Source organism: Magnolia sinica, chromosome 13 (assembly GCF_029962835.1).
Source record: "Magnolia sinica isolate HGM2019 chromosome 13, MsV1, whole genome shotgun sequence".
Taxonomy (NCBI): domain Eukaryota; kingdom Viridiplantae; phylum Streptophyta; class Magnoliopsida; order Magnoliales; family Magnoliaceae; genus Magnolia; species Magnolia sinica.
This window is the reverse complement of record NC_080585.1, coordinates 7,596,313-7,614,217: the sequence shown is the minus strand read 5'-3', so window position 1 is coordinate 7,614,217 and position 17,905 is coordinate 7,596,313. Positions and strand designations below refer to the sequence as shown.

General features: G+C 40.6%; 1 protein-coding gene across 2 annotated transcripts; it reads left to right on the top strand.

Moving 5' to 3' along the window:
• The first annotated feature begins 1,422 nt into the window (after window positions 1-1,422).
• On the top strand, window positions 1,423-16,504 carry LOC131222635 (5'-adenylylsulfate reductase-like 7). Of its 2 annotated transcripts, none has more exons than XM_058217780.1 (4): window positions 1,423-1,663; window positions 14,533-14,717; window positions 14,825-14,949; window positions 15,747-16,504. In XM_058217780.1, exons 1-4 carry the CDS (start codon window positions 1,499-1,501, stop codon window positions 16,169-16,171), a joined length of 900 nt encoding a protein of 299 aa, XP_058073763.1. In that variant the 5' UTR covers window positions 1,423-1,498; the 3' UTR covers window positions 16,172-16,504. The 2 variants fall into 2 exon arrangements, with proteins under 2 accessions (XP_058073763.1, XP_058073764.1); XM_058217781.1 differs by lacking the exon at window positions 1,423-1,663 and adding an exon at window positions 12,076-12,405.
• The last annotated feature ends 1,401 nt before the right edge of the window (window positions 16,505-17,905 follow it).

Below are 17,905 nucleotides of genomic sequence, written 5' to 3'. Positions count from 1 at the left end.
CTTTACAGTAGATCGAAAAACGGATGAACGGTGTGGATAGACCACATACATTCAACGTGTCCCCAATTGAATTTACTCTTGGAGCGAACTTAGTAACTCAGTAGCCAATCCGATTTCGTCCGTTCCTACAGGGTTGGGGTTATTTACCCAATCAACGTCCAGACATGTTCTGTTTGGTCGTGTGACTAATCGAGAGGAATCATCCCATGTTCTGCCAGAATATGTAATATCATAACCATCCACATACCGCTAATCATTTAGCAAGCTTGAACATCAATCCAAGTCGTCAAAATCAGATGTGTCACTTTGAATGCTGTATAAATCCAAATGAAATTGGAAGAAGGATTCTAACCACTCTTTTGATGTCCATTAGCCTGAAAAATCAATCAACGGACCAGATGTTAGGAAGAAAAAATAATCGTAATTTGAAGATGGTTCAATCCAAATATATTTTCGAGATCTACCCCATTCTCAGTGGATCCCATCATTTGAACGATTTGGGTTGAGGTAGTATGTGGATGGGTATGATGTGCAATGCTCTCGCCATGTACGGTGAAGGATGCGAAGTCCGGACGCCTCATCTTCAAACGGCAATCACAAACGTAACAAACGTGCCAAAAATGGCGCATGTGTGGAATCCTGTACAATCAAAGGGTGTTTCTATAGTGAATATCTTTAATCCAAAATCCACCCGTAAATTTATCAAGTGGGCTAGAAACCAACGGTCAACATTTATCATGCATGCGTTGACACAATGTTGATGATAAGGATGGCCTGATTTTTAGACCAGGATATCTGCGCGTCTGACGAAACTATGGTGAACGTATCAGATCACTTACACGCGTGACAAGCATGCACGCGTGACAAGTATGCACGCCGGATGCGTTTGTGTTTGGTGCTTGAAGATGAGACCTCTGGAGTCAGAATCTCTCTCGAATGCATATTCTACATGGAAAACTTTGTTACTCTGGCAGTAAGTGATTTTTGACACGCAGGCACTTAGAAATTGCATACGTGCCATGCTATCAAATTAAACGAAACCGTACAAATATTATTAGCAGCTTAGATTAATCGTGAATTAAAAACATTACGATTTTTGGTTAAATCTGATTATCAGATTGCTCAGCATTTATTAGACGGTTGAACATAAGAAAATTTAATGGTGTGATTCCAACAAAAAATTGTCCAAGGATCAAGGGTTAGGATTTAGAAAAGTCATTACTGACAGTGGGTTCCGCATTTAGTCGGTTTATTTGAGTCAATATATGCCACGTGTACCATTTTTAAGCGCATGAGTATCAAGTATCACACGTAGCCAGAGTATCATATAACTCCGTATTCTTTGTGGTCTGATGTATCATGTATGTATGAGCTGCAAAGGCAGGTTTGGTGAGAGCGTGAGAGAGAGAGGGAGAGAGGAACGAAAAACAAAAAACCCCAAAAGAAAAAGGTGAAAGAAAAAGAGTTTCCCCCTTCTTCTCTTCGTTTTCCAATTTCAATGGCATCCTTCAATCTCCTTCTCTGCATCTTTGCCATTTTCGCGCTTGGATTCGCCTCATCATCATCATCATCATCCTTCCTCTGCCATCCTCAGCCTCTTGTCTTCATCACTGCCCTCCAATCCCAATGCCCTCTTTCGATCCCCCCATCTCCGCCAGCACAGGTACGATTTCTTGCCATCTTTTTTGGTTTTTCTTTCGATTTTATTGTTTTTGGTTTGATGTGTTTTCTGGAAATCGCTTTTATTTTATAACTCGCGATCCAAATGCTGTTGGGTCGGTGTCGATTCCTTGGTCAATGGGCAGAAGTTGCGTTCTTTCCAAATGGGAATGAACGGATTATGTTATTTTCTTGTTTCTATGGCTATTTATTTTTATTTTTATTTTGTTGTTGTTGTAAGAAATGAATTGATTGGATGCTTTTGCTTCTGGGTCGTTTAGGAATTGGTAGGAATTTTGGATTCCTGATTTGTGTTTTGAATTTCTCATGATGAAATTCCATTGGCTGCCTTTTTTGGAAAAAAAAAGGGTGATTTCTTCATGAATATAATTTAAAACTCGTGCACTTTGCGTGAATTGTGTTTCCGGCCGGATATTTTCGAATTTGGATGGTTTTTAATGAAGAGAGGAAAATGGATATTGGGTTGTTGATGAGCAATATTGACTTTTATTATTTTTTCTCTCTGTCAAATAAGCGTTTCCAAGGAAAAGTCAAAAGGTACTTGCATGATTCTCTTTCACTTTGCTTGCGCCAGAATATTTGAATTCAATTCTGTCGAGTTATATGACTTTCTCGTTGCTTTCGATTTTGGAAGTTTGGGTTTCTTGATCCTGCCTATTTTTCTTTGGTGGAACATTAAGGATGCTTTCTTGTTTATTATTATTATTTATATTTCTTAGGAGAGTAGTCATAAGACGTTATGCTATTTGAAAGAAATCCAGGCACATGAAGAAAATAGCACTATTGTTGTGATGCTGATGCTATGATGCATAGTTTTATGGAGATGGGGCTGTAGTTGGTCGGATTATTAAAGGGTCTATTTACCCAATTAAGATGAAATTCAATAAGTTAAATTCAGTACACAAGGAAAGATGATTGTGGGGTTAACTACACTCCCTTCAGAATGATGGAAGTTCAATCAATAATCCGCAAGCTTTGGGTATTGATGGAGTTCCGTTAGATGATAAGGGGAATATCAAGTTACACTTTTCTGGTCCCTTTTAGGGGAAGGTGATCTGATCTAGTGGAGACCTTGGCATCTTGGTCATTATGGCATGTTAAAGTTTTTCAAAGAATCCTTTTACCTGGCCTCTAATTGTGGAAGGTGACTCAAAAGTCAAAACTTTCAATCATGATAGCATCCTCGAAGGTTTTGGAACCTTGCGGATTTTGTTTCACTGTATTCGGAATTAGATGTTTTGTGTTGCTACTTGATGTATCTTTTAAGCATTTCCTGAGAGTTGTGAGATGGTTGGGGGATTCCCTTGCAAAAGAAGGTCCCTTGCCCAACCCTCTTGATCAATTCGTCTCATCCACTGCCTTGGTGGATATTGTAACATCTATTCTCCTTTCAATAGAAATGCATTGCTTATAGAAAAATCCAACTTGAAACACATGAATTTACCATTAATGTAGTCATAATTTTGAATTAAAATGGAACAACACCAACATTTTTCATTTCATCTTGATTGAGTTTATTTATTGCAATTCAATTGAATCAGAGGGTCCAAACAAAAACGTAGAGAGTCAGATTCAGCTCTTGTCCTCTGTCCTCACCGACTTACTTTTCTATGGTTTCCTTCTTGCAGTTTTTTTCCTGTTTATGCTCATTTGATGGGGGGAGGGATGATTCACTTGTCTTGGTCTTTTTTGGGAATTGGGACCCCCACCACACCCTCCAGTTCATCTCTGTGCTCCCTGAAGTCCCCACCCCTGTGTTGACGTGGTGAAGGGTGGCAGTTCTTTAGACCCTCAGAGATTTCCTTTCCTCAAGGCTGTGTTACGGGTCTAGGTGGCAGATAAATGTATGGCTCTAGGTTTTAGAGAGGCTAGGCCCCCAATATTTCAGGTTATTGGGATAGGGCTAATGTATCTATATAGGGGCATCCCATCTTATGCATTTAATCGTTTCTCTTCTCAATAAATTTTTTGCTGTCATCTGCCAATTCTTGTGTAGCTCCATTTCCTCACTTTCCAATCTATGGGTGAAGATTTGCTGCTTCCTTGACTAAGGCATGAAAGAAAGAAAACAAAGTTCACCACATGAGATCATATATACAAATAAATATTATTAGTTTTTCTATACTTTTTGTTACTTCACCTCGTTTTTACTTTTTTTTTTTTCTGTAAAACATTAGGGCATGGCTGAACCATATCCAACATGGTTCATATCCAGAATACATGAACCTTCAGGTGTTTGAAGGATATGATGTGAATCTCACCCTTGAAGTTCTTGAATCCTGAGGATGGAAATGAGATTCTTTGCATTCTGATTTAGAACTGTAAGCACAATGTTGAATGTTTTAGTTGCTGCGTCACTAGGAAATGAGACAATTTGTTCCAAATAGGCTGCTTCCTGGCTTGGTTGCTTTGTGTAGACACCCCACTTCATGTATGGCCTAGAGCAATAGCCTTAATTAGAATGTTGGTTTTGTTCCAATGTGTGGGTGCAGAAATTTTGCTAGGGTTCTAACCTATTCTCTAATCCAAAACCTGCCCAAAGCCTACGTGAGTTCACCCTAAATTCACCCTCAACTCAATCCTAAATTCCAGCCTAAACCCACGTAAGCTGTCAAACCCCAACAAGGTTCATCAAAAACATCACATCACATCACAGTTGGATTGTAGTGGGAGGGGTGGGTCCCACCCATTTTGCATGGTTTTGATGGAGTTTTATGTTGGCGAGAATGTTCTGTAACCCACAACCATATTTTTTTCCACATGGTTTTGATGAACTTTTATGTTGGTGGGATTTTTCTCGCCGCACAGTTTTCTTGGCACAGATATCTTGTGAAGTATTCTACATGGTGGGAATACTTATCCTGCGAATGAGGTTGCAGCTATCACAAAGTTCTATTTTCAAGTCGGCAAGATTAATTGTTGTGATCATTGGGCCCACCTTGAAGCCCATTTGTCAACCTTTCCAATTGGCCCTAGATTGTTCCAATTCGATGTTTCAGTGAGGCTTTGTGGCCCATGCAATTGGAGGGTTTGTGTGAATTACCTGCTGAATTTCAGAAGAAATTACCAGATTGCCCCTCAGACAATTCAAATCCCAAACCCAATTTCCTTCCATTTTTGAATCAACTCTATCTAAATTACCTTAAGCCACTTCTAATTCCTCAATTTACCCCTCTAACTAACTATGGTTGTAATTTTCCTATCCTTCTCTCATCAATTGTCATCCCCTTCATTCAAATGTAAGATATTTCTAGAAACTCTACCCTTTATCAAACCCCAAAGGTTCTCTCCATTTACCTAATTGCCACCCCAATCTTCTATAAATATTCCCCCCATCAGAAAACAGGTCTGGCATCTCTGGGATCTCAAAGCTCAAATGTACAAACCATCACAAAGAGCCTTCTTCTGCATTTAGCCAGAACTCTGCAAGCAAAACTCCATCTAGTTGAAAATTCTCAAGTCAAGTGCAAGCACATCAGCACTGGATGGCAAGACCAGAGGATTGGATTGTACCTGAAATGCAGAGACCTTATATATCTCTAGCTTGGGTGTGGCTAATGAGCACATCTCAGCCATGTGGCTTTGAGAAATGGCTCTACTAACCTCCTTATTGCAGCAACACCTCTTAAGATCACTACATCAATTTCTTCTTTTGGTGCAAATGGTTCAAGTTAGGAGAAGATTGGAAGAAGACCTTCCGGTGCAAACTGAGGACAGTTAGGATTGGAGCTGAACTTACAATCACCACATCATCTTTCTTTTCTTTCTATAATTCTTTTATTGCCTCTCCTACTTAGTTTTTTGGTTCATGCCTCCATCACTTAGGTTTCTAGCTCCTCTTTGATATTGAGCTAGTGACGACCCCGAAATTTCTCTTTCTTGGCTGTTTTGCTGAGTGATCTAAGTCCGTCAATGGACACATTAGCACTCAGATAAAGCAACGATAGCTACTTTTCATATTTATTATATCTTCATATGGGATTTCAGACTCAATTGTGAAGAAAGTAGAGGAAGTTCAATGTGATCTCCAATTTGACGGTTTATCACAAGTAAAGTGTGTATCTAGTGTCATAGGGAGAACTCTGTAAACCATAGGTGGTTTGGGGCATTAGGGTTAAGGCCTAATGTATGAGAAAATGTAATTTTGCTATTTTAGCCGAATGGTGGTGGATGATTGCCGTTGCACCTTGGATGTTTTTTTGTTTGAAATTTTGAAGCCAGTGTTTGAAGAAAGAAGGGGATACTGTCTTCATCCTATTGGTGGAAAGATTTTTACTTAGTTACGTGGAAAAGTTTCTTTTTTCTTTTTGAAAATTAATCACGGATCTATTAAAAGAGAAAAAGCTATACAAGGAGATAAAAGACTGATGACACCGGCAAGAGTGACCCTGTTGTTAATCCCTCAAAACATGATGCAAGCAATTGTGTCCACATCCTAAAAGACCAAAAACAATAAGAATAGAGAACAATGAACAAGGCATAAAACTCATCCCTAGAAAACGATGAACAAGGCATAAAACGCATCCCAAGGGATAGCACTGGGATACTACAAGTTGTTCACTATTTCGTCTTTCTTCAAAAAGTTCCAAATGCCGATAAGCTCCATTTTTCTAGACATCATGAAAATCAGTCTCATTATAGCACAATTCCCTGTTAATGAAGCAAGTCTACTTCTAATATTGGCACTACTTTGCTCTTGAAAAATCTTCCTTTACTTGCTTTCCACACTCCTACATTATAGCATGAGGAAGCATCTTCCGCAAAATGTTCTCCTGGGGAGAAAAAGCCCCCCCAAGACCACATCGAAGTTCTTGAAGTTCCCATGAAAAACCCAGGCCATGCCAAAAAACTTCAAGAAGTGGTATCATATCTCCCTCACAAAAGGAGAGTGCAGGAAGAGGTGGTCTAAGGATGCCTCATCCCCCCAACCAAGGTTCTCTGAAACCAATGCGCATTGCTCGCATTTATTGGTTCTAGTGCCCAATGAAACAAGTCAGCCACACCAAGAACCTCCTGATTCACCTGTTAGAAGCCCAGAGGGAGGCTTCTGTGGGTTTTTAGGAAATGTCTATTAGCATGTTGTACTCCATTTTGTGGGTTTTTAGGATCACTTTTTTTACTGAAACCTGGACATATTGTCAGGTATGTATCAGGTATCGATCATGGATGATATGATATCCAATGCATCCATTTTAATCCTTGCTCCCAACACATGAAGCATATGGTTATGAGGACAAAATTCCTTTTCTTCCAAAAAAAAAAGTTGCTTGCTTGTTGCACCGTCCAAGCAAAGGCTTTCCACTTGTGAGGGATTTGGTTGCCCGTGCTTTGGTGCAAGGGGGTTTTGAGATAATTCCATATCCCCTAGTGCAACAGATGGAAAAAAAGACTTCAATGAGAAACAGCCCTTTGGATCCCTTGTCCATATCTTTTGATCCTAAGCATTTGCATTGACCTTGGACTTCCCAAAGAATCCCCATCGCCAAGGTATTCCATAATGGTGATGGTGGCCGTAACAGCCCCACCACTGTAGCTGTTCAATACAGGCTGTTGATGGTTGTTACAGCCTTTAAATAAAAATTGACCCTGTAATGCCCACTATGGGGCATTTTTTCCATAGCGGCGATTACGGTCGTTACGGGCCTGTAATGTGTGCGTTGTCACTGTTACAGTTACATAATGGCCATTACCTAACTGTTTTGGAATACCTTGTCCATCACATCTTCAAAGTGACTAATCTCCTCAATTTTCAACTTCTGATGAAAAACGATGTTCCAAACAATCACCCCTGCAATTGTCTCAAAGAAACTCCTGAATGAGGCCTTCTTTCAAGCAAGAAAGAGAGAATTTTGTCTAGGATGTTGTAGCTAGAGGATCGTATGATTCGTCTCTGACCCAGGGGTCTTCCCACTGTTACCAACACCAACCATGAAGCGAACACCATTGCACATCATATGGCCGACCCTATCTCTGAAATCTCTGTCGTCCCCCATTTGGGCACATACGGACTTGCTAACATCTTCCCACATGACAAACCCTGCTCCCCTTGAAACCACCCTTGGGAACTGCCAGCTATCTTAACTGCCATATTTACCTCTGATGGTCTGATCGCATTGGCCCACAAAGACTTATGTGAACTGGAAACCATTCGAGCTATCTGTTGTATTGTTATAAAGTTTACCCCTTTTCTTGCACTTCTTACTGGCTGAATACCAATCTGTTCGCTTAAATGCTAATGTTTACCAGAGCATGTCATGGTTTCCTGAAGGAATGATGCTAGAACTGTATGTACTTTTCAACCCAAGGATATATGGGGCAATGGGTATGAAAATTAATTAACTTGCATGAAGATGTCAAAGGTTTCAACTGATCTTGTCAAAAACATCATCCGTGTTTGAAATGTCTAATTGTCTGCGGTCTTTTTGTTTCAATTTATTCACTTCAGCATTTTGGCATGTTATTACATGGCTGACTTCCATGTTGTAGAGTACTGGGTTGTTTATTTCACTTAAAGGTTCTCTGGGTAGATGTGCTCCCAGAATGTGCGTGCTGCATATAGAGGTGGCCTTCAAGTTATGAGTAAGTTGGTGGAATGTCTGAGCGGTGCTTAAGGTGGTGGCCCTCACTGTGAAGATGACCATATGAAAAAATCAGGTTGGTCCTCTTATGAGGCTAGCCATGCATATATGTTTAGTGTGGACTGTTGGCAGTTTATTTAAATCATCCATACCTTTTGTATAGGGGTGCCCTACTGGAAGACTGGACCAACCGGATTTTCCCCTGTTTATCTTCGTTGTGGGACCACCTTGTACAACACTAAATGTTCCACATGCTTTTCAGGTTGGTATTTCTGCTCTGCGTGGGGTTATCAACTCTCTCATAACTGACCCTTGATAACTTCTAGATTATATACCACATTTGGAATATGTTTGTTTACTGTCACTTTAATGCAATCTAATGGAGAGAATCCTCACTAGGTTGCTCAAATTATGTTAATGATCCCTAAAGCAACCCAATACTCCACAACATACTACAATCTTCAACTAAATGCAGCAATTTATATGTTATTTTCAACTACTAATAATCACTGGTGCCATGTTCCTTGCCAATCACATGTGGAGAAGGTGAAGAATCAGCAATCTGCTCTGTTGGTCCAAAAAACAATATTCAGCTAATGATGGAGAAAGGTCCCAACAATAAATGCTAGGACTTCATAATCCTTAAAAAGGGGCAACCAGCTCTCAAAAGGATGAGACAAAACAAAAACAGAAAACTACCAGTAGAGCCGCATAATGAGGTCTTATATGACCTAAACTCTAATTCTACTCATCATCACCATCTTAGCATTTCTCCTAACATTTGGAGTTGGCTTTTAAATGATAAATCGGCAAAAATTCTACAATTGGCTGCCCACTAGACATCAACCGTCCTATTTATACCCAGGCTTTTGCAACCAGCCACAGTTGAGGGTGGACAGGCTGTAGAATTTGAACTAGAACTAAAATTTAATTCTGATAATAATTTTAAATTTATAAGTGAAATAAGGTATTATTATTATTATTTTTTACGGTTATGTACAGCTGTTATGTGGCGGTAATTAGGGGTGTACACGGGTCAGGCCGAGTCGAACTGGCCTCAGCCCGTCCAGGCCCGTTCAACAGCCGCACCAGGCCCGAACCCGGCCCGGCCTGGTCACCGGGCCAACATCTCCAGCCCGAACCCGGCTTGGCAGCAATCGGGCGAGTTCGGGCTGAGTTTGGGCCAGTTTCGAACCTTCGAGTTCGGGCCAGTTTTGAACCTTACGGCAAGTTTATGGGAAGAGCTTTGGCAGGTAATCCGCGTCCCATTACAATTTACAAGTTCATGAGAGAGAGAGGATATATTATAATTTTACTACATTTACATACATTTGACAAAGCTGGTGTGGCCAATGGGTTGAGATTCTGATGCTGTGATGTTCAACCAACCACGTAGAGCATATTTGAAAGTGGTTTTGGCCTATTACAACATGACATGAGACTGACATAATCAAACATCACCTAGGCCTATTTTGTTCCCACAATTAATAAGGCATGACCAATGATTTGACTGAAACAATGATAGTAAAGTTTTTTTTTAATTTTGCACATGGAGTGTTGACCATCTTTCTACTCTTGGTTGGATGACTAGGATTTCTTGATCAATTGACTTTGGCCATACTCTCCACCTACAATTGCTACACGATGTGGGTCCTACTACATGTAGATGAGTGCCACATTTGTATAGTCTACTCCCCTTCCATATGCTCCCAATCACACAATATTTCATTAAAGAGGGAAGTTTCATAGGAAACAATGTTCACAGATGCATTTTGCTATTCTTAAGGAGGCCACAACGCTACGCTATTGATCGGCTAGGATTATATCATTAACTTCTAGTGGTTTCCATGGCATAATCCACCACCACAGATAGGTACCACTTTTAATTCGCAATAATGCATTGATGTTGCCCCTCATTTACTTCTAGTGGTTTCCATGACATAAAATAAGAAATGATTATTTTATTAGATGGTTAAGATAGTCCAGTAACTCTAATAAAAGGCTGATCAAAGGATGGAACCATAGGATGCCTGACTTAGATCCTCGTACACATGTTTAAGAATTTGGAAGCACAAAAATGCAGTGCTCCTGAGGCATATGAGTACGTACCATACACATGAGTATTGGGGCCCACCTTTATGTATTTGTTTTATACACACCATTCATCCATTTTGCCAGCTCATTTTAGACAAGCAGAGCTCAAGTGGTCTACACCACAAGGAACAGTGGGATTGGACACTTATTTTTTTTTTTTATAACTTCTATAGAGTTATAGGAGTTTTAGATAAAGCTAATATTTTTGTTTTCCCCTCATCAAGGTCCGATTGACCTAATGCCACACCAAAAGTTAAGCCTATAGTCTGAAAACTCAGGCCCATCCATAGTTCAAGTGGGCCACATTAAGAGAAATAATTTGAAGAATGAACTTTTTTCAAGAGCAATCCATAGTCAATCACTGCAACAAACGTGATTAGCAATCCACACTCAATCCACACTAGTCACAATTTCACAAAGGACCTTATATGTTTCAAGAGCATGCCATTTGCAACAGGACCCACGAGATAAATAGTTCAGATTGCCTTAACCATAGCTCTGCTTATATGTAATAGAGATTCAAACCCATAAATAACCATTCTATCAATCCCATCAAACTCAACAACCTATTTCTATCCAAATAACATAAATCAAATCCATTCAATAAATTGCACAAAACCCATTCAAAAAAAAGAAGAAAAATTTGTATCCATTTGAGAGAGAGAGAGAGAGAGAGAGAGAGAGAGAGAGAGAGAGAGAGAGAGAGAGAGATCATACCTTGGTCGGACGGCTTCCGCCCGCTGGTCGGACGAGAGAGAGCGAGATTAGAGAGGTGAGACCGTGAGAGCGTCGAGTAGGGCACCGGACTGTGGTCACCTGGTTGGACAGCGTCCGCCCGCTGGTCGGACGAGAGAGAGAGAGAGAGAGAGAGAGAGAGAGAGAGAGAGAGAGAGAGAGAGAGAGATTTGGTGGGGTCGGGCCGTCGTGTAGGGAGAGAGAGAGGAGGGTTTGGTGGGGTTAGGCATTGTTGCTGGCGTCGGGCGATCTCAGAAAGGGAAAAGGGATGGGTAGGGCTAGGTTATATATATACACACACACACACACACACACCCGACCGGGTCGGGCCGAACTGGGACGTATCCGAACTCAGCCTGAACACAGTTTCGGGCCTAGAAAATTGGCCCGTCCTGACCCGAACTCAGTTCCTGGTCAGGCCGAGTCGGGCTTTTTCGGGCCGGGTCGAGCGAGCTAACCGGGCTAGCCTGGTTTGTGTACACCCCTAGCGGTAATGGTGGGAATCTTTATGCATTACAGGGCTGTAACAGCCGTTATCATAAAAATGGCCCCATAGTGGCCCCATAACAGGCCATTATGGAGCCGATACTGGTGAGTTTTCTTTTCTTTTAAACCGGTATCGCAAGGGTAACGTTACCCTGGCTCAAAATGAATAAACTGACCCTTAACCAATTGAACCCAAAAATATCCCACATTTTAAAGTTATTAGCAAAATTTGAAATAAACCCCAAAGGAACCTGCTTAAACGAGAAAACAATAAAAAGGGGCCTGGCCTATGATAACATCATGCTGTCTTCAACAAGCAGTATGTAAACTTTGTTGACCAGATCAATTCCATTCGCAGAATTTTGACCACAACTTCTTGGTAACAAAACTGGTTCATCCAAATTTTGCTGGTTCCACAACTGTTTGGGATTCTGCATCAGTGCTGCAGACATCTGATAGGTAGTTTCTTACTGTCAGGATGGAGCTGAAGCTGATTTTTGGCAATCCAGAAAATTGTCCAATTTACTCTGATTACTTGGTGTGAACTCTCAGACCCTGCTTGCAGCTCTGGAACCAGTACTTTCTTTATGTGGGTTACATGCTTGCATGTGTGCGTGCATATGTGGTTACTCTTGGCTACATTGTTCTCAATCAATAGGGAAGTTCTATTTTGATGGATTTAGCATGTGTAACCTCCAGATGAGGTATTCACTCTCTTATATTCATTGTCTTAGAAAGATGCAGATTAGCAATTGCGAGGATGGTTGCCTTTCAACTTGTAGGAAAGAAAATGAAAAGAATCATAATTTACACTACTTGGCTCCTTCCTATGGTTTGTCCCTGTAATATTACAGAGACCTCTTTCATTTATTCTCTTGAAAATAATGACTTTATTTTTGAACAAAGAGGCAACTGTGGAGAGCCTTTTTAATATGTAAAGCAGGTTTAGATGGTCCTTTACCAATAGTTCTGGTTATCTTATTACCCTTGCATGTGATTTGACTCAAGAAGATCTCTAATGCCGATAGACATCAAAATTCCATTGGTGATACAGGCTAAGTTGCAAACTTTCATGGGCATGATTCTTCTTGAATTCCACAATATTACATTTGCGGTATTGCATTCGACAAAGAGTTCAATCGACATTATGCTTTACACAATCTTTAATTCTTCCAAGGAGCACCCAAGTTGTATTTCATTTGAAATTTGAATTCTCAAGATTACCAAAAAGGCTATTTTAGCACTTAATTGCATCATCCTTCTAACTAGTGGTTCTCCTGGTTTTGCTACCTAGCTGTTTATACTTGCTAATATTTGAAATGGACACTACCCAGCTATCATATTTGAACCTGTTGCTGCAATTATAGTTTGACCAGACTTGTCTCACCATGTTTTTTATTGTCAGCGTAGTTAAAGGCGGCAGGCACACCTGCCCCCGTAGCCCATGAAATGCCTATGCCTGCCTAGGCACATGCCTAGATTCCAAAGCGCAATCATTATATTTTTTTTTAAAATTTTATATAGAAAGTTATTAATATCTAGTTATTTATAGATATAAGATGGGTTTATTTTTATTTTTTAAAATCATCAAAGTCAATAATACCATTCAGTTCCTCTTAGCCCAAAGCCCCATATCCCCAAATTCCCCCCCAAATTTCCAATTCTAAATCTTAATTTCTTAATGTCCCCAAATCCCAACCATAAATTTTCCCCAAATCCCTAAAATTTTCAAAACCCTGTAATCCAATTTTTCAATATTCCCAAATCCTCGAACCTAAATTTTCCAATTCCCCCAAAATCCCGATTCACCTTAAATCTCTTGTATGGAACCAACAAAACGTAAAATTGCTTTCAAGAAAGAAATCAAGAAGAAAAAAAGAAATCAGAAATGTTGTTGAAATTTGGGAAAGAATACCTCAAGTTTTAATCTCCAAAAGAAATGAGAAAAGTTGTTGAAATTGGGTTTAAAATATCTTTCTTGTCTATTCGCACCCTTATTAGGTGGTAAGATACGCACACACACACAAAGGAAAAAAAAAATAAAAATCGCACGTATGAGGTACCACCCATATGTAAAAAGCTGCAGGTGCTTTAGGCACCCCCTGCCGGCTTCAAGTCCTAGGTGTTAGGTGCACGCCTGAGGTAAAGTCTCGCCCTGGGTCCAGGCAATGCACAACAGGGCCAAAACGCCTAGGCTTGCACCTGGAACACCTTTGACTACACTGTTCATCATGAACTTATGTTTTAGATAGCTGACTGATTCTCTTTTCCATATTCTCGTTGGGAAGCCGATTATTAATGTTAGACAAGTCAGGATGAATCCGACTTTCAGCAGAATAATTTTTCTGAACTCTTTCGTTTAGAGATGCATTTTTTCTCAATAAAGATAAATGCTTAAATATTTCATTTATATTAACAGCATGAGTTGTTAGTGTGCATTAAGAACATGAACCATACTGAAAATAGGTTGGCTACCGAGGTACTCGTTTACTTTATGGTCTTAGGACCTAACAGCATGTCCCAATATCATGTCTAAGAGGTGTCTTTAGCTTGGTCTGCCTTAAGGCTGTGTTTGGATGGGAGGCAAAGTAAAAGGTGGATATGGAAAAGTAACGAGTACTGTGGAAATTGAAATCTGTGGATTCTGAAATTAATACTGCTGTTTGTTTGTTTTGGAGCGAGATTTTTCATGGAAAAAAATTTGGAAACTTAAATGAGACTGTTGTTGGCTTGCTTCCTTGCATCGGAAATTGATTTAATGCCTTGTATGCCATTTTTTTTTTCCTGCAAATGGGGAAAAGGATTCCTCGGAAATGAAATTCCAAGGTATTTAATATTCCGAAACCCCACCTAACTGTGCCTTGAGTATCCAAAAGATCAAAGGCTTGCTATGAGTTTGCATTTCCTTTGCTGGTTATCGAGTACAAAAGGAGATCTGATGTCATTGTTCTCTTCGAAGGTGGATGGAGAGTCCCTTGACAGAGCTTTGACCACCTCTGACCAGAGGAGTGCATATACCTCTGTCCTCTTCTATGCTTCCTGGTGTCCTTTCTCACGCAGTGCTCGATCTACCTTTGACGTGCTCAGTTCCATGTTTCCTCAAATCACACACTTGGTGGTTGAAGAATCTTCAGTCATGCCAGTGTGAGGATGCTTAAGCATACTCTTTACTCCATTTTTTTTTTTCTTCTGTTGTTGTTATTGTTTAACTGTATTGTAAACCACTCACCCGTTTCCTGCCCCATATGCAGTGTATTTTCAAGATATGGAGTTCACAGTTTGCCTGCCATATTGATAGCGAATCGGACCTTGAGGATGCGCCATTATGGTTCAAAAGATCTCAGCTCCCTCATACTCTTCTACAAAAGGGTTACAGGTATACTTTTCCTGGACCAGGTTTTCTTGACTCAATATTTTAGGCGGTCTTACAGATGGGGCCTGACTTTTGCTAACTCAAGCCATTCATCTGGTAGGCCCCATCATGGGATGGGCCTCCCCTTTTCAGATGATAGCGGCCAACTGATGAAATTGGTCAGTGATAACTAATGGGCCACATTTCAATGGGCACAACTGCATAGTTATGATCGGTGCCAGGGAGATTTTTTGCAGCACCTGTCATCCACCATCGACTCCACCGTATGAATGATTTGGAAAACCAAAAGATGGGCCACATGTACAGTTTAATGTGCTGACCAGGAAGGGGTAATAGGCCGTGCTCATTAGCAAGTACACTGTTGATGGTTGCTGATCTGCAGGATTCCATACATGTAGGGTGATAGATCGGTGATCAAAACCTTTGATTTGACCCTCCCCTCTATGGATAGGGAGGATTCAAAAACTTTGTTTGTAGATTACAACTATTCAATCAATGGCCCATAATTTGATGGCTAATAAGAAAATTTTATTAACCATTCAGATTCAATGAGAAAAGGCCTAACAGTCAGATTGCTTGGAACCTTTTGATCTTGGTGATTCTGGGAAGTTCTTATCCAAGGCAAGGCCCAATGGATCAATGACTTCGATCCCCAACTATGGTCCCACATCCAGAAAATCTTGTGTTAGCAAACTATGCACTTTCTGATGAGCAAGATCCACAAGCCAAGTGCTGGGTTGGATGTTGTCGCTTTCCTCATAATTCAAATAACACGGTGTCTTTGACTGTTTTTGATCTAGGTCTTGAACCGATGGAATATTTCAAGGACGATCAATCTGGCAGCTTGGGAAGTCAGAAATCCCTTCATCTATGGGATGGCTCTCCAAGGGAGATCTTAAGAAGGGAGCCCTACCTAGTATTTTCTCTACTGTTTGTCTGCTTAAAGGCACTCCTCTACTTCTTCCCAGGGATGTTATCACGTATTATAGCCGTTTGGGTTTCTTATGGTTGGCATCCAAACCTTGGCATCTTTGGAGAAACTAGTCAGCTGTTGGAGCGTGTTCTCCATGTCGTCAACATGAAGAGGGCATGGAGCAAGCTAAGGCTGTGCAAGACAGGAAACTTTCAGAATGGGGCCAAGAATGCTCGAGTCTGGGCATCGTCATTGGCTTCTGTGTCCTTGGGTGAGTCATCATCGACAAGAACTGCACCGTTGGACTCCTGATTTCTTAGAGCCCGTCACCTCAAAGAACTCCAGTACTGAAAGAACAGAAAGAGCTGCATGGGTGGATAGAGAGCTGTGATTTTCAAGTAGGTAGCTTTTCTTTTTTTTGGGTTTTTTTTTGTTATATTTATCTTTTGGTGAACCGAAGCTGCTTTCTTTTGAGATTGGGCATATGGGGAGAATGTAAATTTCAGAACCTCTTCTGTAAATTAAATCAATGGGCTTTGGGAAGACTTTCTCTTTTGTACTCATGGGGTACTTCATTTGGGAAGGGACTCACGTGTTTGGATGGTTTTCTTATATGTTTTATTCATACAAGAAGGTTCTTACAAAGACATCTTCACATCTCATTTTATTTCATTCAAGGCATCAATCTTACGGATGAAGTGGCTCATTCTTGAATCGATGATCTGCCTTTTCGATCAATTTCAGATGATGATGTGATGGCATTAGAAAGACCCGATGAAGTATAAGAGGTTAAAAAAGAAGGGTGGGGGATTATGGAGGGATAAAGCTGATGGCATTAGAAAGACCTAGAGGTGTACACGAGTCGAACCGAGTCGAGCTGTGCGGCCACTAGCTGATCACAGCTCGAACTCGGCTTGGTCCTCGAGCCTGACTGGCCAGCTCGACTCGGTTTGGTCAGCAGCTCGGGCCAGTTCGAGCTAAGTTCGAGCCAAGATCGAGCCTGTGTGGCATTTTCTCAAACACATGGCGTGCACCTTCAATTTCTCACGGAATGTAAAACAGCAGCATCAGTTTACAGGTATTTCATCAGACACTCGGTAGGCAACATAAAAATCAAGATACAAGTGTATCCATACTGTCATCGCCACCAGCTCACACTTCGTTGAGTCATTTCATCAAACACTTGCTGAGCAACATCAATATCAAAATAATTGAGTCACCGAACTGGTTTGATTTGAGTTGGGGTTTGATCCGAGTCGGGTCGAGCTCGGGCAAGCTCGAACCCGGCTCAAAATTTTTTCAAGTTCAAAAAATAAGCTCGACTCGGCTCGAACTTAGTTTCGAACTGAGTTGAATCGAGCTTTTTTCAAGTCAAGTCGAGCTAACCGAGCTAACTCGGTTCGTGTACAGCTCTAGAAAGACCTGTTGAAATATAAGAGGTTAAAAAAGCAGGATGGGGGATTATGGAGGGATAAAGCTCTTGGGCCGAACGGGTTTCCACTAATCTCCTTCCAATCATTTTGGGAATTATGGAAGGTAGATCTTTTTTGTTTTATTGAAGAATTTTTTGAACATAAATGTTTGGCTAACAAAATGGGCAGCACCTTCCTAGCCCTAATCCCCAAACTGGAAGGAGCCTAGAACTCAAAAGATTTTTGACCTATTAGTTTTCTTGGTAATCCATATAAAATTCTGTCCAAAGTGTTGATCCAAAGGCTTAGGACTTGTCTCAAAGGTTATTTCCCTATTCTAATTTGCCTTTGTGGAAGGAAGACATTCTTGATTGTGTATTGATAGCCAATGAATGTTTGTACTTTTGCTCTCGAGTGTGAAAATCAGAGATTCTATATAAAGTTGGATCTTGGAAAGGCTTATGACCATGTTGACTGGTCTTTTCTTGATTATATGCTTGAGATGATGAGTTTTGGTTTTAAGTGAAAGACTTCGATAAGAATATGCATTTCTTCTCACAAATTTTCTGTTTTAACTAATGGATCTCTCTTTAGATATTTTAAGGCTTCTAAGGGCATCAGGCAAGGCGAGTCG

Coding starts and splice junctions, on each gene's coding strand:
- LOC131222635 (XM_058217780.1), top strand. CDS start 1,499: ATGGCATCCTTCAATCTCCTTCTCTGCATCTTTGCCATTTTCGCGCTT. Junction 1,664..14,532: donor CCCCATCTCCGCCAGCACAG/GTACGATTTCTT, acceptor TTCTCTTCGAAG/GTGGATGGAGAGTCCCTTGA. Junction 14,718..14,824: donor GAATCTTCAGTCATGCCAGT/GTGAGGATGCTT, acceptor CCCCATATGCAG/TGTATTTTCAAGATATGGAG.